General features: G+C 36.6%; 1 protein-coding gene across 34 annotated transcripts in view; it reads right to left on the bottom strand.

Moving 5' to 3' along the window:
* Positions 1-15,314, bottom strand: part of AMPdeam (AMP deaminase) — an 87,062-nt gene extending 71,748 nt beyond the window's left edge. For 2 of the 34 annotated variants that reach the window (XM_073977691.1, XM_073977709.1), the window contains exons 1-2: positions 14,878-15,277; positions 10,524-11,387 (exon numbers count right to left, since the gene is read on the bottom strand). In XM_073977691.1, coding sequence (XP_073833792.1) covers positions 10,524-10,626 — 103 coding nt within the window. In that variant the 5' untranslated portion in view covers positions 10,627-11,387; positions 14,878-15,277. Of the gene's footprint in view, positions 1-10,523; positions 11,601-14,333; positions 14,445-14,870 lie in introns of those variants that run through there. The other 32 variants (XM_073977705.1, XM_073977724.1, XM_073977697.1 and 29 more) reach the window with 29 other exon arrangements.
* Between the last annotated feature and the right edge of the window lie 8,433 nt (positions 15,315-23,747).

Genomic DNA, 23,747 nt, shown 5'->3' with positions numbered 1-23,747 from the left:
GATATAAGTACTTTGTATAATTTCTATACACTTTTTCTTACACAAAGATTACAGATTATTAAGCAATTCATGTACATACCCCCCATACCAAGTGCGGATATTATTCGAATGTTCGGCACAACATTCGAAAACGATATCACATTCGAAGGATTGGCAAATGTTTTTCGGGTGTACACAAGCACGTTGTTCTTTTGTTCGTCAAAAGTTTAAAAACGATATCGTTTTCGAACATTTGGCGAATGTTTTTTCTTCACAAGAAAAATTGTTTCGAGAAACATTTTTTACTTTGAAAATTTTTTTGTTTCAAAAAAAAAATTTACGTTGTTTGTAAAAAATTCCCATTTGCTTTTTTCAAATAATTTCGATATAAATGCTACGTATAATATAGACAATAAGTGTTGATAAAGACAACATATGGGTAGGTTGCCAAACACAAGACAACAATGTTTATCAACAGTTAAATATCGCGTCGCAAACATAAAGAAATAAAAACGGAAAAGGTACATAACAGAAACATCAAGAAACTCCACAAAAAATGTTTTTCGCCACTATCGTAAAACTATCGTCAATCATTCGCTAATAATATTATTAACGATATTCGAAATCGAAGGATTTCCTGCCACAAACTGAGCGACGAGTGAATCGTTTTTAATTCATTCTCGTGTGTCGTTCTCGAACAAAATATCCGCAAAACTCTCGAGAAACATTCGAAAACGATATCGTTTTCGATAGCAATGGTATGGGGGGAAGTATTTAGTTTCAGTCATAATCTGGATAAGATTATTTCACAAGATTTTGCAACAATAAAAAAAAAATATTCCACCGGCCGGCAAAGCATGCAGCCAGCATGAGCGTCGTGATAAGTTGAACAAAACACAAACATTCTATTTTTTTTGTTGTATGGAATGTTGACCGCATTACGTATTTTTAAAGTAACACTTTGAGGTCATGCTTTCCATGAGGAATGCAAAATGTATTATAAATGACGTTTGATTCTAGTACTCAATGCTGGTATTTTTCATTTGATTTTAGTTTAATAAAAGTCCAAATTTTTTGTAAAAAAATTAAAGGCTTGTATAGTCTAAAAGCTGATGGCCTTAAGGTCTGGGTACATAAACTGCTTCATTTCTGACGTAATGAAAATAAAAGAATAAAGAAGGCCGAGCAAATTTCGAACTGGTTGGCAAACTAGTTTGACATTTCCTCGGCCTTCTTTATTCTTTTATTTTCATTACGTCGGAAATGAAGCAGAAAAGCAAGGCAAGCAGACAAGGCAGCGTATGTACCCAGGCCTATAGTACATTACGGCTGGTTTTCTTGCGCACGTTATTTTTGATAGAAGATTAAAAGGACAGCCTAGTTCGAATTTGGTCGTTCCTTACTCTTGTATCAGAAATATTAGAATCGTCAGAATTCATAGCTTCCAAATGTAGAATGTAAATCCCCTTTGGAACTTATTTGAAATTCATTTTTGAAAAACTTAAAGGCCTGCGTACATAAGCTGCTCTGCCTGATTGCCTTGCTTTCCTGCTTCATTTTTGACATAATAAAAATAAAAGAATAAAGAAGGCCGAGGAAATTTCGAACTGGGTTGCCCTTTTCTTTTTTATTCTTTTATCAGAAGCAAGCAAGGTAAGTCCCAATTTACATTAGGCGAGTTTACTTGCGGCAATTGTCAGTTTGTAGGTGAGAGAGGGTGCTGAGAGGCAAAGGGTTACCATATGCCTCACCTCTCTCTCCTACAAAATGACAATTGCCGCAAGTAAACTCGCCCAATGTAAATTGGGACTAAGCAGGCAAGGCAGCTTATGTACTCACCCCTTAAGGTCTGCGTACATAAGCTGCCTTGCATGCTTACCTTTTATCTATTTCCATATACACTTTACAGCAAAACTAACACTATATATATCTATATATATATAAAAGAGCTGTGAGGTGAGGTATTCACTGACTGACTGATTCATCACTGCCCAGACGAAACCCCTGAAGCTAGAAAGTTGAAATTTTAGGTGTAGGTCGCTGTTGGTGTGTAGGGGTGAGATAAGGCTGGGTTTTTGGAAATTCGACCCAGAAGTGTACGAAAAGTACTAAAAGGTACTAAATATGGTACTCTTTGTATTAGGCAAACGGTAAGAGCTAGAATTCTGAAATTTGGAATGAGTGTAACTGATGGAGATCTAGAAAGATGTACCAAAGGGTTTTTGGAAATTCGACCTCTAAGTGTACGAAAAGTACTAAAATTTACAAAATTTAGTACCAATTGTATATTTTGAACGGATATAGCTAGAATCATGGAATTTGATATGGAAATCAAGGTTGGGAAGTGGAGTTGATGTAATTAAATGGTTTTGGAAAATCGTACTAACGTGTACGAAAAGTACTAAATGATACTAAATTTAGTACAAATTATATTTGGGTGAACGGATAGAGCTGGAATTGTGAAATTTGGAACTAAGATTACTGTTGAAGTGTAGGGGTTAGACATGAGGGTGATTTTGGAAATTCGTACTTATGTGTACAAAAATTGCTAAATGGTACTAAATTTAGTACAATTTGGATTTGGGTGAACGGATAGAGCTGGAATCCTGAAATTTGGAATTAAGATTACTTTTAAAGTGTAGGATTGAGAAATGAGGGTGGTTTTGGAAAATCGTACTTTTGTGTACGACAATTACTAAATGGTTCTAAATTTAGTACAATTTGGATTTTGGGTGAACGGATAGAGCTGGAATCCTGAAATTTGGAATGAGGATCACTAATGAAGAGTAAAAATGAAAGTTTTTGGAATTCGAACTATAAGTGTACGAAAAGTAATAAATGGTACTAAATTTAGTACAATTTGGGTTTGGGTAAACGAATAGAGCTGGAATCCTGAAATTTGGAATTAAGGTCACTGATGGAGAGTAAGAAAGAAAGGTTTTTGGAAATTCGAACTATAAGTGCACGAATAGTACTAAATGGTACAAAATTTAGTACAATTTGGATTTGGGTGAACGGATAGAACTGAAATACAAACATTTGGAATGAGGGTCACTGATGAAGATTAACAATGAAAGGTTTTTGGAAATTCGAACTATAAGGGTACCAAAAGTCCTAAATGGTACTAAATTTTGTACAATTTTGATTTGAGTGAACGGATTGAGCTGGAATACAGACATTTGGAATGAGGGTCACTGATGAAGAGTAACAATGAAAGGTTTTTGTAAAGGTTTTATAAGGGTACGAAAAGAACTAAATGGTACTAAATTTAGTACAATTTGGATTTGGGTGAAATCCTGAAATTTGAAATAAGGGTCACTGATGGAGAGTAACAAAGAAAGGTTTTTCGAAATTCGAACTACAAGTGCACGAAAAGTACTAAATGGTACTAAATTTAGTACAATTTGGATTTGGGTGAACGGATAGAGCTGGAATCCTGAAATTTGGAATGAGGATCACTGATGAAGAGTAAAAATGAAAGATTTTGGAATTCGAACTATAAGTGTACGAAAAGTAATAAATGGTACTAAATTTAGTACAATTTGGGTTTGGGTAAACGAATAGAGCTGGAATCCTGAAATTTGGAATTAAGGTCACTGATGGAGAGTAAGAAAGAAAGGTTTTTGGAAATTCGAACTATAAGTGCACGAATAGTACTAAATGGTACAAAATTTAGTACAATTTGGATTTGGGTGAACGGATAGAACTGAAATACAAACATTTGGAATGAGGGTCACTGATGAAGATTAACAATGAAAGGTTTTTGGAAATTCGAACTATAAGGGTACCAAAAGTCCTAAATGGTACTAAATTTTGTACAATTTTGATTTGAGTGAACGGATTGAGCTGGAATACAGACATTTGGAATGAGGGTCACTGATGAAGAGTAACAATGAAAGGTTTTTGTAAAGGTTTTATAAGGGTACGAAAAGAACTAAATGGTACTAAATTTAGTACAATTTGGATTTGGGTGAAATCCTGAAATTTGAAATAAGGGTCACTGATGGAGAGTAACAAAGAAAGGTTTTTCGAAATTCGAACTACAAGTGCACGAAAAGTACTAAATGGTACTAAATTTAGTACAATTTGGATTTGGGTGAACGGATAGAGCTGGAATCCTGAAATTTGGAATGAGGATCACTGATGAAGAGTAAAAATGAAAGATTTTGGAATTCGAACTATAAGTGTACGAAAAGTAATAAATGGTACTAACTTTAGTACAATTTGGGTTTGGGTGAACGAATAGAGCTGGAATCCTGAAATTTGGAATTAAGGTCACTGATGGAGAATAAAAAGAAACGTTTTTGGAAATTCAAATTAAAAGTATACGAAAAGTACTAAATAGTACTAAATATAGTACAATTTGGATATGGGTTAACGAATAGGGCCGGAATCTTGAAATTTGGAATGGGGGTCACTGATGAAGAGTAAGAAAGAAGTACCAAAGGTCGAAAAGTCCTAAATGGTAGTGAGTTTAGTATGATTTGGATTTGAAGAGCTGGAATCCTGAAATTTGGAATTAAGATTGTTGTTGGAATATAGAATTGAGATATGGAGGTAGCTTTAGAAAATCGTACTAATGTGCACGAAGCACAATTTGTATTTGCGTAAACAGATTACTGTTGGAGTGCAGGATTGAGGTAGTTTTGGAAATTCGGCTATAATTTGGGTTTAGGTGAACGGATAGAGCTGAGATATGAAAGTACATTTTGGAAAATCGTGTACGAAAAGTGCTAAATGGTACAAAATTTGGTACCTTTTGCTATTTGCTATATGGTATAGAATTTTGCACAATTTGTGATTTTGTAAAGGGTAGAACTGGAATTTTGAAATTCGGTATTAGATTAGCAAATTGGTGTTTAGAGTAGAGGTATGGAGGAGGTTTTGAAAATTCGTACTTATTTATACAAAAAGTACTAAATAGTACTATAGTGGGTTTCAGAGGAATGGATAAAGCTGGAAAAGTGAATTGGGGTTAGGATATAAGTTGAATATAAGGAAGTAATTTTTGAAACGTTTACATATGTGTACGAAAAGTTGGGTAACATGTTGGTACCAAAACCATTTTGGCATTGTGTAAACAGTTAAGGTACTAAATTTGGTGTTGGGTGTAGGAACAAAGCTGGGATTATATAATTTGGAAATATGCTATTTGTACAAAAAATACGAAATGGAAAAATATTTGTTATGAAGATCACTCTAAAATTAGAGACAAAGTTCTGAGTTTGAAAAATTGTACTGAATATTGTTCCATTGATTTGATGTTAACGCCAAGGCGTTTCTAAATAGTGTACTGAAATTAAGTAGTCAAACGTGAAGTATCTTTTCAAAAATATTTTTGTTCTGACCGCTTTGGTATGTTAACTTGAAAACGTGATCCAATGAGACAATTTTGTTAACTAGAAGTTATTTACCCCCTGATAATAAAAAAACCTAAATTGAAATGCCTCCAAAAATTTTTCCGTTATATACCCGTGCACATTAAGTAACATTTTTTGTAAAAAAGTTTTTCTAACCTTTCATGCCACAAATTCCAAATTTCAGTTGGAAAATGTGCCGAAGATCTTCAAAATACTCTAAATCTTCAAAATATCTCTTCTAATAAACGTGGATTGAAGTGGACATTTTTTTCAAGGTCCAAATTTAAAGAAAATTGGATAATATAGATTTGTTCTTCTTTTAAAATACTCTAAGTCGAGAGGTACCGTTATATGGGGATATGCGAAAACGTGGATTTTCATGACCATTTTTAATGCCGAAAGTTTAACGGACCTATTCGGGATCTCGGCGAAACCGCTAAAGCTAGAGCCTTGCATTGTAAATGTGCGGGATTGTTGTTGTGAAGGGGTGAAATAAAGTTTAGTGTTTGGAAATTTGTACTGGAAGGGAATGCTGTGTTAGTGAAGGGTTAGAGCCAGGAGTCAAATCTAAAATTTGCAATATGATACGTAGTTTTGGAAAATCGATATAAAAAATATGGTAGTTGTGTAGGGATGCGATACGGCATTTTTTTTTTTTTTTTGTAAATTCTGACTACAATCGAAAAAATATTGGTAATAAAATAGGTCTTAGTACAACAGAATCTCCAGTATTCACCATTCACGTATTAAATATTGTTTATATATATTTTTTCCTCTCCGCATACGAAGTAGCGGGCATTTGCTAGTATATATATATATCTATCGATCTCGTCTGCGCTTCCACCGTTGTTTGTGATAGTGCTACCTAGGTATGTAAAGGATTGCACATCAGGTGAAAGGTCGGTTTGATAACAGCTTTGTGGCACTTGCTCGCTGGGCTTCCGTTGCAATAGAATCGATGCGTTTCCGTTTATCTGTGCGGGCACTTTTCATTACCTCGCGGTTTAATCTGTTGTATTCATTTGTTTTCTCAATCTTTGCATTCCTCGTTTTTGCAATATGTATCGCTTCTTTATCAAGTTTTCTGTCTTCTATTCTAGTCCAAGTTTCATCTGAAATCCAGGGCTTCCTTTTACTGTTGGCATATCCAATGTTGTTCTTGGCTGATGTTAGATATAGATCTCTGACAGTACTCCATAGGTTCGGTGTTCAGCGGGGATGTTGTTGAGGGCGTCTCTTAATGGGTTTGCAAATGCGGTTGCAATTTCCCTGATTTTTAGACGTTAAATATCGAATTTCCGTGAATGCTTATCGTCGTTCTTTATTGAAGCTATTTTTAAACGGACGGTTGCAATAAAAAGATGATGATCGCTTTCTACATCCGCTCCCCTTTTGGTGCGTACGTCGAGTAAAGAGCCTCTCCATTTCCTGCTTATCTAAATATGATCGATTTGGTTTTCCGTGTGGTAGTCCGGTGATATCCAAGTTACTTTATGTATTCTTTTATGCGGAAAGAGCGTACCTCCACTATGTAGAAGTTGATTTAAAACTAATATTGGGATTTCGGTCCGGTGTGGCCAAAACTGAAAACAAATTTCTTGAAATGTCGGGTACTATATACCACACATCCGTAATAATCAAACTTAACTTCGAATTTATTTCAATATTGCCTTTAATAATAATTTCATTTCCAATAGCTTGTATGTCTTGCGGTTTATTGAACTTTACAAATTCAGAAAACAGTTCGATATCATTTGTGACGAGCTATGTGGCTCCATTATGAATCCACCAATCACTTCCATATGTTAACATAGGGGGAGCCTCCGGAATTAGGAGTATAAAATCTCCAGGTATCGACGGTATGACTGGAAGGATGTATAAGGTCATCTTGAAGGACATGCCTGAGTATATTGAGCCCGTTCTCAGTGGTTGCAGACACCTGTCGTGAGATTCTGTAACTCATTTTTCCTGTTATCGATAATTGTCGGTAAAATTAAAATGCTTTTAATTTCGATAATTAACGAAATTTTTCGGTAAGTTAACGATGAATTAAAAGTAGTCGCTAGCCTTAACCGACACAAACAGTGATGCCAACTTTTCTTTATATTTTTAGTCACAATTTTGCGATTTAATTTTACCGATTTTTGTCGGTAACAGCAAAAATAAGATACAGAATCCCATTACTGATCGGGTGAGGAGTAATCGTCACTTCTATAGGGACATAAGCAGGGGTGAGCACGCCTTTGTGCTAGCACACAGGCAAATTGTGAAAACGTACTCTTAGTTTTTTGTGAACCATAAACAATAAAAAGTTTATGCAATTTTTTATTTGTATTTTCTAATAATTTGCATTGCGGACGATTTTAGAAAACATTAATGTTTAAAAAATATTGAAATAAGTAATGAAACATCAAGCAAAATTAAATATTAATTCTCCCTAAACATTTGCCTCTCTCTCGATTTTGCTCAGCATTGGACATATGTAAGCCTTCTCCAGAAAAGTGTGGAGAGGATTATGGTGGCAAGGAAGTCCTACTGCGTGGGTCCTTCACTGCATTAGTTCGGATTGGTCGAGTGTAGAGGTATGGTGGACGTGTTGATGCATGTGCAGAGCAGTTTGAGCGGGTCAAATATGTCTTAGGCATATTTGTGGACCTTAAGGGCGCATTTGACTTCCTTTCGTGGGATAGCATGATCGCTAAGTTGTCTGAGATTAGGTTCAGGAGTTTGCTCTCTGCTCGAGTTATTTTAGTGGAAGAAGGGCTTGTGTCGTGGGAGCCAATGAGACGTTCTGGGCAAATGATGAGGTGTCTAAAGATAAGACTGAGCTAAGACTGAGCTAATACTGCTGAAAGGCAGATTAGGACGCTTTTGACTACCTTTCGTGGGATAGCATGATCGCTAAGTTGTCTGAGATTAGGTTCAGGAGTTTGCTCTCTGGTCGAGTTATTTTAGTGGAAGAAGGACCTGTGTCGTGGAAGCCAATGAGACGTTCTGGGGAAACGAGGAGCGCGGCTGTCCTCAGGGATCCATTTATTTGGAACCTCATGATGGATTATCTGCTGCGGGAGCTAGCGGCCACATTCAGGATCTGTGCGTATGCTAATGACCTGCTTATCATGATCGAAGGGGAGACTCGTGTCGAGCTAGAACATCGTGGGGCCTGGAGTTGACCAAGTCGGTGTAGAGGTGTCTAAAGATAAGACTGAGTTAATACTGCTGAAAGGCAGATTAGGACACAGTCTTCCTCCCTACGTTGGATTTGGTGACCACGACATACAGTACGTCAGGTAAGTGTAAAGGCCTGCGTACATAAGCTGCTCTGCCTGATTGCCTTGCTTTCCTGCTTCATTTTTGACATAATAAAAATAAAAGAATAAAGAAGGCCGAGGAAATTTCGAACTGGGTTGCCCTTTTCTTTTTTATTCTTTTATCAGAAGTAAGCAAGGTAAGCAGGCAAGGCAGCTTATGTACGCAGGCCTTTAGTACCTGGATAAAACGATGGCCGAGAGAATAAACTAACTGCCCCACTTTGATCGCTTGAAAGACAAGTTGACAGCTGTAGCTGGTATGGTCAGAAGGATCTTGCGGACCGACTGGGGTTACCATAATATGGTGGGGTTTTTGTTGCCTGTACAACATATGGTGCACCCGAGTCTGTTGTTGGACGGAGAAAGCTTTCTTCGTGTAAACATGTTACCATGTGTCCGAGGATGCAATACAGGTGTTATTTGGCGTCCTGCTCTTTGATTTGGAAGCGAGATGTAGGGCTGTTTAGTTGTATAAGCTGATGCGTGGCTTGCAACTTTCTGAGGTGGATTGGCTCGGGACTTCTGATTTGCTGGAAGGGGATATTAGGCGCGCAGTGTAATCCTTCAGAAACGTACTGCAGATAGTTGCCGGACTAAGTGACGAACAGTGTCAAAGGGAGGTTGACGTACGAATTTATTCGTGGCGCAACGTTCGTACTGGACTGGAGTCATATACTGACGGAATGCCAGTACATACTATGATGAAATTAGAGGTTAAGTCAATATGGTGGGATTTCAGTAGGGCACTTGGAGACTGTTGGACCCTTAGTTGTTTAAGTAGTTTTGCTCGTTGGAGGAATCCCCCCACGTAGTCATCTCTACAATTGGGCGTGTTGGTGCGGCATCGTGTTTGGTGTGGATGTCGTGCAATCCGTGAGGACAGCATGTTCATTGTTGGCGGTCCTGTGTTGTTTGTCTGTAGAGGTCACCAGTCCGGGACTGGTTGGACTCCAACTGGTAGTAGTCTTTGGCTGCAAAGCTTGACCGGAGGCTATATTCTGGTATGCCAGGTGCTCCTAGACTCTTGGATCTATCCTGGCAGTTGGCCTACTTGTGGGAGCATCGCGGCGGCTGTGGTTAGGACACAAATTACGGCTACAGCTTCGGTTTGAAAGTGGAGTTGCATTTCAACCGGGTGCCTGACCCAAAGAAAGGCAGGAGTGTAGATGGGCTCCGCTCCTAACCAAAGAGACGATCACATCCAAATACGTGTAAGCGATTTGGAACTCGTACAATTTGTGCGGGGTGTTGGTAGACGCATTGTATTCACCCGGCGTTAAGAGCACTGTGAGGTAGACCGCAAGGTAAGTACTCACAAGACCCACCGTTGTGTCTAAACTTAAATTTGAGATAATTTTATTCGATAGTAACGATAAATTAGGAAAACTATAAATCAAATGATCAGGGTACCAAAGACTATGATACAAAATTACAAACCGATCTGAGAGGTACTAGTGGTTTGCTTTTTCAGTAGTCGCACGCGCAAATTTTGCGGTAAAAAAATTGAGTTTTTGGGTGAGAGCGGGAACGAAAAAGTATAGAGGGGGCCTTTCTTCGCCGATCTCTTCCAAAAACTGAATTTTCTTTACCGCAAAAATTGAGCGTGTGACTACTGAATTTTCTATAGTGTTGTAATTATTTCAACAATTACAATACCTTCTGATGTGTTACTGAGAAATATAGATGAACAAATTTAACAAAATTGTATTCAGTTTTAAAAATATGAGGAGGAATACAGAAAATTACCTGAAAGTAATTTTCGTCACGAAATGACCCTAATCCTAACGAGTTGCTTATCTTCTCAACAAAATGCCCATCTCTTCCCACTCAATTTCTTAACGAATACGAATGAATCTACGCATTAGATACTTACTTGACTTTGTTTTTCCAATATTCTGCCTTTCGCCATTCATGTCCAATTCCATGTCAGTGTCGAAGCCATAGCTTCGAAAGCATTCATCTCCATAACTTTGCATTTCAACGAAGAAGAGAGCTCTTGGTTGTTGCTTCGAGGGGATTAATTCACCTATTTTGTTGGACTTTCTTTGTTTTTTGTTTGCTGTTTTTAATTATTGCTATTCAAACGCAAACTTTTATTTGGAATGTTGCACACACACGACTGACCGACAAACTTGTATTTAAGATATAAAATCGCGAATGACAGACAAACTTGTATTTAAGATATAAAATCACAATACTTTAAGTGACGCGACGAGCATACAAGTTTGTGGCTGCTATGGATCTCCTCTTCTCTAGCAACACCGTGAATTAGTGGCGTCGACACACAATGCAATGCAATCACCAAACACAATCACTTTACCACCCCAATTCACTTCGCACACACTCCCTCCCTACGTTTGGTATTAGAAAAAAATGCGAGTAACCGGCAGGAATTCAAAGATAGACTTGTATGGACTACTGGCGTTTACGAATGCCGACGTCAACAATATTGCAAAAATTAGTAACGACGAAACCGGAATGTTCTATCGCAATCTCTCTGCAAAGGATTTCAAAGCGACAAGGATTAACCGAACGACTGACAGACAGATGTTTTAGTTCAACTTCTCGTTTAATTCAATTTGCAGACGATGTATGGTTGAATGATCCCGTTTTATTTGTGCCGACTGGACTTTTGCAGTAAAAGAACGAAAGAAACTTTTGGAAACACGCAAGTATCCAATCCACTACCACACACAGATACACTAACTACCGTCCAACAATATGTTGGTTAGTTGGGCTGCCCAGCAAAATTTGACGGAAGGGGTTCTTTGCGATGACGTGATTTCATGTCATCTTTTGCATTGGTTCAAAGGAAGTCGTGGAAGATCCGATCTTTTCATCAGCATTTGTACCCATTCCATCGATCCAATAGAGATGATGTTTGTGTTTTTATTTACACACCTGTTTATTTTCATTTTGGTATGTTCCAGTACTGCAAAAATCTACTAATTTTTACTATTTTTTCCGATAACATAAAGGAAAAATTGTTATCGTAGTAAAAATAAGTAGATTCTTGCAGTTTCTGGAACAGACCAAAGTTGTTAGAACTGTCGTCGTGATGTTGTCTCACATTCCCTGCATATCAAACAACTAAAACTTCTAAACAATTGGTATTATATGAAGTCCCAACCATCGAGCTAAAAATAGAATCGGACTGCACACATTGCTATTTTAAAAGTTCTCTTGTCTGTTCTAAAGTATACTACACATTGACAAGCAAAACTGACAGTCATCGAGGTCTATTTCGTGAATATCAAAGCCTAACTGAAAAATTTCTTTTGTAATCTCTAAATAATACCGCAAATATTGTATTTCAAACGTTTTTAGCTAAATAAAAGATGTTATTTGCCGGAAAATTGTCCTAAATGTACGTTGACTGTCAGTTTTGACTGTTAGTGTGTACTCCCCTTAAATCTGACATAGAATGAAATCAATCAAATCTCGCTTCTTGGAATTTGAAAAAAAAGTCCGAAACGAAAAGGAACAAGAATCTCAAAATAAAGAAGAAACTACTTTTGGAAAGAAACAATTAAAAATAAATTAATTGAGCATAAATGGTATTTTCCATAAAAAGTCTCCCCTCCCCGTTCGTTACATTTTGTTCTTAGAGATCCCTAAAGCAAGCCGGGTTGTAGACCCCTACATATTTCCGTCACTAAACAAAAGAGTATAAATTACCAAAATGTTGTTATAAAGTAACAAAATTATAAAATAAAAGTAATTTACGAAATAAAAATACTTAAAGGAGTGCATTTGGAGTCCATGTTGAAATCTGAACTGGTGATGGGAAGATAATTGAAAAAACCTTTTGTAAGATGAAAGAATATCAGTTGCGGAGAACGGAGGAAGTAATATTTTGCGTTGCAGCGGTGGTGATTACATTGCAATTTTGGATGTAAACTTTTGAAAAACTAAACTGATAAATTAATTGTAGTTATTTCATGAATTCGTTTGAATTAATAAAGAGTTTTGTTTTTCATGAAAACCCTATTTCAATACAGCATTTCCATTTTCCAAACAATATGAAAATTTCATGCCAAGGGGTTGGTGAAAATGACATGCCAAAGCATTGGTTAAAATGACATGCTTAGGATCCAGAAAAGAACGTCATCTTTTGGGGTCCACGCTCATATAAAATTCATCGATGAAGATGCTAAAAAGATGACATGCTAGATCACTTGCACCCATGATTGAATGTCATCTTTGGCATCGAACATTTTGCTGGGTATAGATATTGTAAGTACGCTTAATTGTCTGGGCGTTGTGCTTGATGACAAGCTGACTTTTGAGAACTCTGTTAGTACAATAATATATTCAACTTTGCACTTATAAAGTTATACGCGTTATACGTTATACGCGCTACGAAAGCGCGGTCCATGCATTAGTAATGCCAATTTTTATGTATTACCCTGAAGTCTTTAGTGGTAGTTGTGCCGTTTGTCGAGAGTTTCCTTGGATGTAGTTTTAGTAATTTCGTTAAATTGAGGGGTCCTTGTGTTTCTATAAGATGTTTTCGTTTAGTAGGAGGTCTACTAGGAATGTACAAATCACTTTGCCAAGAATTACTACAATTTTGGATAAATCATTTCTTGTTAGGATTGCGCGCGTGTATAACAATCTTGCACCTTCTCTTAAAGCGTTTGATCACTCATTGTCCATGTTTAAGCGAAAAATCTATAGGTATGCTGAATCTCATGAAATTTAATTGTACTGGTTCTTTTCTATTTATTTCCTGAGTTTTTGCTATAATGGTAGATCATTTAATATTTACTTTATATACATACCCAGCAAAATTTGACGGAAGGGGTTCTTTGCGATGACGTGATTTCATGTCATCTTTTGCATTGGTTCAAAGGAAGTCGTGGAAGATCCGATCTTTTCATTAGGATTTGAACCAATGCAAAGGAAGTCGTGAAAGATCCGATCTTTTCATCAGCATTTGTACCCATTCCATCGATCCAATAGAGATGATGTTTGTGTTTTTATTTACATACCTGTTTATTTTCATTTTGGTATGTTCCAGTACTGCAAAAATCTACTAATTTTTACTATTTTTTCCGATAACATAAAGGAAAAATTGTTATCGTAGTAAAATAAGTAGATTCTTGCAGTTTCTGGAACAGACCAAAGTTGTTAGAACTGTCGTCGTGATGTTGTCTTACATTTCCTGCATATCAAACAACTAAAACTTCTAAACAATTGGTATTATATGAAATCCCAACCATCGAGCTAAAAATAGAATCGGACTGCACACATTGCTATTTTAAAAGTTCCCTTGTCTGTTCTAAATCTGACATAGAATGAAATCAATCAAATCTTGCTTCTTGGAATTTGAAAAAAAAAAGTCCGAAACGAAAAGGAACAAGAAACTGAAAATAAAGAAGAAACTACTTTTGGAAAGAAACAATTAAAAATAAATTAATTAAGCATAAATGGCATTTTCCATAAAAAGTCTCTCCTCCCCGTTCGTTACATTTTGTTCTTAGAGATCCCTAAAGCAAGCCGGTTTGTAGATCTCTACATATTTCCGTCACTAAACAAAAGAGTATAAATTACCAAAATGTTGTTAAAAAATAACAAAATTATAAAATAATAGTAATTTACGAAATAAAAATACTTAAAGGAGTGCATTTGGAGTCCATGTCGAAATCTGAACTGGTGATGGGAAGATAATTGAAAAAACCTTTTGTAAGATGAAAGAATATCAGTTGCGGAGAACGGAGGAAGTAATCTTTTGCGTTGCAGCGGTGGTGATTACATTGCAATTTTGTATGTAAACTTTTGAAAAGCTAAACTGATAAATTAATTGTAGTTATTTCATGAATTCGTTTTAATTAATAAAGAGTTTTGTTTTTCATGGAAACCATATTTCAATACAGCATTTCCATTTTCCAAACAATACATGAAAATTCCATGCCAAGGGGTTGGTGAAAATGACATGCCAAAGCATTGGTTAAAATGACATGTCAAAGCATGGGTGAAAATGACGTGTCAAAGCATTGGTGAAAATGACATGTCAAATCATTGGTGGAAATGACAAGCCAAAGCATTGGTGGAAATGACATGTCAACGCATTGGTTAAAATGACATGCTTAGGATCCAGAAAAGAACGTCATCTTTTGGGGTCCACGCTCATATAAAATTCATTGATGAAGATGCTAAAAAGATGACATGCTAGATCACTTGCACCCATGATTGAATGTCATCTTTGGCATCGAACATTTTGCTGGGTGGTTGGTCGTTTGAGAAACGTCACACTCTATGGAGGTGTAAAACAAAGGCTGTAGAAAATTGTATTGTATGCAATGAAAATGAAACACTTTGATGTTGTGCGCTATTGTTGTTGTTTTTCACTTCTCTTGTGTTTTTTTGCCTTAAATAGGGGAGCACTTAATTTTTTATCACTTCTTAAGTTTGTAAATTTTAAATTAATTGCTTCGTTTTTTTGTTTCTTTAACAAAAGATGCTCTTCTTGTTATCTCAAAAAAATATGTTAATATGTTGTGCTGCTTCTTTGTGTTCTATTGTTGTTTTTCTTTCTATCTTTTATTATTGGTTTGTTTTCATAAACGCCGCTCAATTCAATGCGAATTTGTCAACTGCTCAAAATAAACTGAACTCATATTCGTTTATGCGCTTCTTATTATTGTTAAGTTCAACATATGGGGAGAAATAGAGAATGTGATGGAGCAAAATAATGTGGGGACAGACACAGCGAGAGAAAGAAAACAAACAGGCCCCCCCAATTAGTGTTGCCAACCAATGGGTATATGAAAAAACGCAAATATTTGTTGAATGATTCATTAAAATCGTTTTTTAACGGTCAAATCGGGTTGAAATGTTTTAATATAGGAAGTCCTTGTTATGCTGGTGAGAACAATGGGGACATATTCAGCATTTCTCCTTCGGTTGTTCGAGAGCTTGAAATTTGTGAAAGAAAAGTACTCAGACGGTGAATTTGGCTGGTCATATATGAACTATCTGTCGCCTGTTGGTATAATAAGAGAAAATGTTTCGAATGATTTTTAATCCAACATCTTCGCTTGCAGCCGATTTTTACTCTTTTACAACTCCTGGCTCTCATAGGGGATAGCTTGTCTTTATTTATTTAATTTTAAGTTAGAATTAAGTAGAACTAGTTTTCTACTTCTTTATTGCATATTCGATATTCGAATGTTAGCGACCATATTACATTTCATGTATAATATTTTATATATCATTGACAAAATAAGAAAATAATTCTCTATTTCTTGCGACACTTATTAAATTTTCTGCTTTCGGAATTCTGTCCATTGTTGAATATTTTGGAGCCAGGACATCTCTTGGCTTCCTCTGCTACGTTTTCCTTCTATACTGTCTTGTAGAATTGATTGTAGAATGCGGTATTTTGAGTTTCGCAGAATTAGTTTAAGTTGTATTTATGGCGATGTCCACTACTTTATCAGACAAAATGTCGAGAGCAACACCCATACATGTTCTTTTATGAAATCACTTATCCCAAGCAAGTAGCTATTAACCTATTATCAAAAAAAAAAAAATAATACTCAACAATTTTAAGTTCTCTCTGTTAAATGTTGAATATTTCCCTATAATTTTGTAAAAGTCTCAAAAAAATATATCTTGAATCTTTCCGACCAAATTAGGTGTAATTTGGTATTTGGGGTTCGCAGTAGTCACAAACATTCCCTACCAAAAATTGTGGACAAAAGCCTATGTTTTGGTATTACCCCATACAACGGTATCTCCCAATATTCGACATTTTGAGTTTTTTAACCATTTTTTTCAGAATAAATAAGCTGATTTTTTGTTGGTTATGCATCTTCTCCACCAAAAATTGTGAACGTAGGTACATATATGTTTTGATATAGCCCCATATAATTCTACTCCAGACGGCATCGATATCGTAATGTATGCGGATGATTGCACGATCCTGGCGTCGGGTAGCTATCCTGATGACATCTGTGAGAGACTGAACAACTATTTAACCGATCTTACCACCTTTTTCCATTCGAGGAATATGCAGATTTCCTCCACAAAATCTACAGCCACTCTGTTCACCACAAGGACAGTGCAGTTTGGAAGATAATTGAATGCCGTGGTCGACGGTAGCAGATTCCGACCACAAACTGCCCCAAAATTTTAGGGGTCACATTCGACACTACATACAATCAAGTTGTGCGCGCACGCCACAGCTATATGCGACAAACTGAAAAGTAGGAACAAGGTCCTCACGTCCCAATTCGGTAGCACTTGGGTGCAGATAAAGAAACCTTGTTGACCACAAATAACGCGATAGGTCGGTCTGCGGTAAGCTATGTGGTGCCAGTTTGGTCCCCGGGATTATGTGATACGAATTGGAAAAAGATTCAAACTTGCCAGAATGCCGCCCTGAGAAAAGCAACAGGGTGCCTCCTCAAGTCTTCAGTGGACCATCTACATGAGGGGGCAAAGATTCTTCCAGTAAAGCACAACAATGAGATGCTTTCGTTGCAGAACTTGCTTGGGCGTTATCGCGAGAGCCATCCCAATCACCATCTGTTGGCTAGGCCCGACAAATTCAGGCATATCAGGAAGAATATTCATGCTCTAGAGAGGGAGGTCCACCAATATAGGAGAGAACCCCTAGATCACCAGGTATATCAAGCAGGTTTAAATAGTATTCACACGGATGCAGTTGCTAAGACCATAAGCAAATATAGTGTGAATAAAGACCTCGAAATACATCCTCCATCTATCGCAGCTGAGGAACGTCAGCTGCCATGACAAACTAGAGTAGTTTTGGCTCAACTACGCTCGGGATACTGCAGTCGCCTAAATTCTTATTGGGCGGAAATCGATCGTGCCGTGCAAGACATCTGCCCAGTATGCGGCATGGGCCCGCACGACACAAAACAGCTTTTTAACTGCCCAGCCAAACCTACTCATCTAATAGCTCATTTATACTAGCCGTAAATCCTCAACTGGATTTAATTAATCCAGTACAAATCTCATTGCCTTGTTGCAGCAAAGGTACGCACCCGCTTAAGCGTAGCAAACAAAGTACGAACAGACACAACACGAAAGTTAGACATCGGTAAGCTGCAATCACAACAGATAGCCACAGCATATTCCACTCAACTAGCCCAATTGCTTAATCAAAGCACTCCTTATCCCGATAACATATCAGCGCAATGGCAAAGCATTGCCCACTCCATGCAAACAGCCGCAAAATCCATACTTGGATACCAGAGACCTCCACCAAGGAATCCATGGTATGATGAGGAGTGTCGTGCTGCCACCGAAGAGAAAAATGCGGCATATAGGGTTACTTTACAATCCGTAGCAACCCGTAGCGCACGAGAGAGATACATTGAGAAAAGGAGAGAGGAGAAACGTATTTTCCGCAGGAAAAAGAGAGAGATGGAAAAGCAGGAGTGTGAAAAAATCGAGATGTACAGGAGCCGGAATGAAGTCCGAAAATTCTATCCAAGAGTCAAGCACCAAACTGATGGCTTTGGTACAGGCACATCCTCCTGTAGAGACCAGCAAGGTAATTTGGTAACTGATACAGATAGTGTACTCAGGATATGGAAAGAACATTTTTCAAATCTGTTGGTATCCAATAGCAGCGAAGACGACGAAGATACCACAGTCCCAATCCCAGAAGATGGTATTGAATGTATACCGCCCAGCCAAGATGAGGTAAAGACAGCAATAAATCGGCTGAAGAATAATAAGGCAGCAGGGGCCGATGGCTTACCAGCCGAGCTGTTCAAAACCGGAGGCGACACGCTGATAAGGTGTATTCATCAGCTAGTTAGTACCATCTGGCAGGAAGAACGAGTACCCGACGATTGGAACCTGAGTATCCTGTGCCCCGTCCACAAGAAGGGAGATAAGAATGTATGCTCTAACTATAGGGGCATAAGTCTACTCCCTATTGCCTACAAGATCGTGTCAGGGATATTGTGCGAACGACTAAAGCCTATGGTCAACGAGATAATTGGACCATACCAATGCGGCTTTAGACCTGGCAAGTCCACCATTGACCAGATATTTACCCTGCGGCAAATCCTGGAGAAGACCCAAGAGATGCAGATCGACACCTTCCACCTTTTTGTCGATTATAAAGCAGCCTTCGACAGCCCGCTGCGCTCCAAGGTATTCCAAGCCATGTCTGAATTTGGTATCCCCGCAAAGCTCATCCGGCTTTGTAAAATGACTTTAACTGACACGAGGTCCTCAGTTAAAATAGGAAAGAACCTCTCCGAAGAGTTTGGTACCAAAAGAGGTTTCAGACAAGGAGACAGCCTTTCGTGTGACCTCTTCAACATCCTGCTAGAAAAGGTTATACGAGAGGCAAACGTCAAAAGAAGTGGCACAATCTACACCAATAGTCACATGTTACTTGCTTATGCTGATGATATAGACATCATGGGCCGATCAGTAAAAGAAGTAACTGATACCTTTATAAAGGTCGAATGAGAATCTGCTAAGGTGGGTCTGGCGGTAAACGGTGAGAAGACCAAGTTGATGGTGTCGACGCGCAATGCGTCCATTGAGATCGGACCAACTGTTGAAGTTGGTTCCTATAATTTTGAGGTAGAGTAGATAGTAAAACCTCGGCACCTCCGTAAACACAACAAACGACATCAGTTGTGAAATAAAAAGAAGAATTGTATTGGCCAACAGATGCTACTTTGGTTTAAGTAAGCAGTTTAAAAACAAAGCCACATCTCGTCAAACAAAAATAACGCTCTACATAACACTGATACTACCCGTGCTGATGTATGGCTCCGAAGCCTGGGTACTTGAAAATTCTGCGAAAGATCTACGGACAAATCTGCGTTGACGGTGAATATCGACGTCGCATGAACCACGAGCTGTATCTGCTATACAACGACATCAGTATAGTTAAACGTATCGAGATGCAGCGATTGCGTTGGCTAGGCCATATCATAAGAATGAGCGATGATGAACCCGCTAAAAAGGCGTATGAATACATGCCACATGGCGGTGCACGCCATGATGAAATGAAAAGGCGCGGTATTCCAGAGTGCAAAGCAACAAATAGAGAGGAATGGAGATCTCTTCTTAGTTCGGCCTATAGAACAAATGTTCTGTAATGGGCCAGCTAAGTAAGTAAGTACAAATCTCATTGCATTTAGATATACCTTTTGAGGATTTAAATGGTAGTCAGCTGATTTTTGTTCATAGCACAATTACCAAGGTAGATGCATCAGCCCATCCGATCGAATTTTAAACGTCAGAAGAACTTGTTGTAATTACTCTAAAAGCTAGTAATGCTAACGAATGAGCAAATAAAGAATTTTTTATCGTTCAGACATCGTAAATATTAGGCTTGGTAGATTAAAATCAACTTTGTATATCACAGCAAATTTATTTTTTTCGGCTTATTTACAAATTTTGACATTTTAAATTATTTTTGCTGTAGCAATTCACCGATGCATCTACCTTGTTTCTTTTGCCAACTTGCAACTTTTTGTATTTTCTAGCAACATGTTGCAAAAACCAGATTTGTATACGAGGATTTATAGCGGATTTAAAACAAATCCACTGAATGCGAGTATTTATTTTTGTATGAGAAATCTGGCAGATTTTGGACGGATTTAGCAAATAAAACCTGATAATGGGCTAAATCCGGCTAATGATGTCATATCTAAAAGACCTATTACAATTAAACAAACGTTAAATCATATCCACAACTCGATTATGTGGAGAAACCTTGAGACTTCATTAATTTTTCGTTTTTTTTTTATAAAATGCTCAAAAACGGTTTTCTAAACAAACCCACGGTTTTCTAAACAAAAACTCAAACCCACTTTTGTATTTAGTAATTTTGAAGTTTTAGGAATTCAGGAAAAACAAGATTCTATAAATTGTTTTCATCTAGATTTAAAATCAGCTCTATATTTTTTCTTTGGGTATTATTCCCATTCAGTTTTAAAATAAGTATCTTGGCAACCCTGCATATAACAGTGAGGCGTTTTTGTATGTTTGGCAACATTTAAATTCTGTATGATTGGTAACGCAAGAAATATAAAACCGAACAATGAGGAGACAAAACGGAAGTGAAACAAAAACTGTTAAAAATAATCCCAGCAAAATGTTCGATGCCAAAGATGACATTCAATCATGGGTGCAAGTGCTCTAGCATGTCATCTTTTTAGCATCTTCATCGATGAATTTTATATGAGCGTGGACCCCAAAAGATGACGTTCTTTTCTGGATCCTAAGCATGTCATTTTAACCAATGCGTTGACATGTCATTTCCACCAATGCTTTGGCATGTCATTTCCACCAACCCCTTGGCATGAAATTTTCATGTCTTGTTTGGAAAATGGAAATGCTGTATTGAAATATGGTTTTCATGATAAACAAAACTCTTTATTAATTCAAACGAATTCATGAAATAGCTACAATTAATTTATCAGTTTAGTTTTTCAAAAGTTTACATCCAAAATTGCAATGTAATCACCACCGCTGCAACGCAAAAGATTACTTCCTCCGTTCTCCGCAACTGATATTCTTTCATCTTACAAAAGGTTTTTTCAATTATCTTCCCATCACCAGTTCAGATTTCAACATGGACTCCAAATGCACTCCTTTAAGTATTTTAATTTCGTAAATTGCTTTTATTTTATAATTGTGTTATTTTATAACAACATTTTGGTAATTTATACTTTTTGTTTAGTGACGGAAATATGTAGGGATCTACAACCCGGCTTGCTTTAGGGATCTCTAAGAACAAAATGTAACGAACGGGGAGGAGAGACTTTTTATGGAAAATACCATTCATGCTTAATTAATTTATTTTTAATTGTTTCTTTCCAAAAGTAGTTTCTTCTTTATTTTCAGATTCTTGTTACTTTTCGTTTCGGACTTTTTTTCAAATTCCAAGAAGCGAGATTTGATTGATTTCATTCTACATATGTCAGATTTAGAACAGACAAGGGAACTTTTAAAATAGCAATGTGTGCAGTCCGATTCTATTTTTAGCTCGATGGTTGGGACTTCATATAATACCAATTGTTTAGAAGTTTTAGTTGTTTGATATGCAGGAAATGTAAGACAACATCACGACGACAGTTCTAACAACTTTGGTCTGTTCCAGAAATTGCAAGAATCTACTTATTTTTACTACTACTGCAGTACTGGAACATACCAAAATGAAAATAAACAGGTGTGTAAATAAAAACACAAACATCATCTCTATTGGATCGATGGAATGGGTACAAATGCTGATGAAAAGATCGGATCTTTCACGACTTCCTTTGCATTGGTTCAAATCCTAATGAAAAGATCGGATCTTTCACGACTTCCTTTGAACCAATGCAAAAGATGACATGAAATCACGTCATCGCAAAGAACCCCTTCCGTCAAATTTTGCTGGGAATGCTAGTGGGACAATTATTTGAAATTTTAATTCGTTTTGATCAAATATTAAAGAATTGAATACTGTTATCGTTCAAGGCTAGGGAATGAAATTCATTTATACATTTATCAACTAATTTAATATTAATAGATTTAAACAAATGTTTAGTGTATTTGGGTCCTTGGTAAAAAAACTATTTAATGTTTGATACTATAAAACTTATAGGCACATGTTTGTTAAAACATCAAACAATCTTTACAATCCCAAAATTTATAGTTAATCAGTTATACGGCATTTAATCAATAATACCTTTTTCAAATGCGATTATAACCGATATAAAAAAAATTGTGTGTCACTTCATAATCAGCCAGATGTTGGGCGTATCTGAGCTACTGGCTACCAAATAACATGCAGGTTGTGAATAATTCACATTTGCCTTATCAGAGTTTTATTGCTGATTGTCGAAAAAAAACTCCGTTCAGTATAGACGCCAAATGAAATAAAGAGCAAAAGAATGTTTAACGGAAAATTGATATGGAAAAAGGTTGTTCAAGAATAAAAAAAAACATTTAAAAAAAGTATTAACAGGTGTTCAATTCGTTATCGTTTCAAAAAATAATTCGGCAATAAAAAGCGATAGTGAATCGTGCACCTGTATATTTTCAGTATTTAATGTGTAAGTGAAAGAATATTGTTTTTTTTTTTTTAAATAAGTGTGGGGATGAATTTGCAAAAATAGTTTGCTAGGAACAATTTAAAGATGTTCATGGGATATGGCTGTATTGAAACTGATCCATTTGGTCCATAAGAAATAATAACTGAGGAATAGGTAAATATTTTCAACTAAAAAACATTTTCCATTATTCGAATTTGCGTTACCTTAAACGGCGTTTGCACTAGACTTTTTTGCCGGGTTAACCTTTTTATGATAATTTATTTGACGTTTGCGCTATGTAATTGACATTTGAAAACCAGTGGGCTTATTAAATCCGGTTAAGTGCAAACGGAGTATTACATATTGAGGAACATTTAGACCAATTAGGGTGTATTTTGAAATGAAAATTGTTGGACAATAATTTTAGAGGAATTTACGAAATCCACTAGATTTTAAATGTCAATTCCATAGCGTTATACATCAAATAAAATCCACTGGATTTCCTTAATCTTAAATTAGTATTAGACCCATAAACTTTGCTTTTTAAGAAAAATGTTGGTTATTCCAAATATTATTTTAAATAAATATTAAATATTATTTTAAATAATTAAAATTAGATTGACGATCAAATCTTGAAATGAAAAAATCTGAACGAATAACAGACCGATAACTAAGAATATTATTATAATAATACCACATCCTGCAACTTTAATACATCCATAAATATTTTCTAATCTTTTTGGGGGAATTTTCATTCACCTATAGCTTCTGTCAAGGATCCCATAAAACTCTCCGCATAACATTTTAGTCAATTAAATACCATTAATGACAAATATTTCACACACACACACACACATCAACAATAGTTGTTGGTTGGAGGTACTGCAGGTGTTTAACATTGCTAACTGGCCTTATCATGAACTCCCCAATGATTCGTCCTCAAAACACTCATCGAAAATCTTATCAAAATACAATTTTGTTTTTGGCCACAGATTGGTTTATCTCCAACACGAACAACATTTAATGCACGGTTAATCAATAAGTTGAACAACATGTGAATAATTTTT

This window comes from Musca autumnalis, unplaced genomic scaffold (genome assembly GCF_047663935.1).
Source record: "Musca autumnalis isolate F117 unplaced genomic scaffold, ASM4766393v1 scaffold_3, whole genome shotgun sequence".
Lineage (NCBI taxonomy): Eukaryota > Metazoa > Arthropoda > Insecta > Diptera > Muscidae > Musca > Musca autumnalis.
The sequence above is the reverse complement of the archived record's forward strand: the minus strand, read 5'-3'. Positions and strand labels throughout refer to the sequence as shown.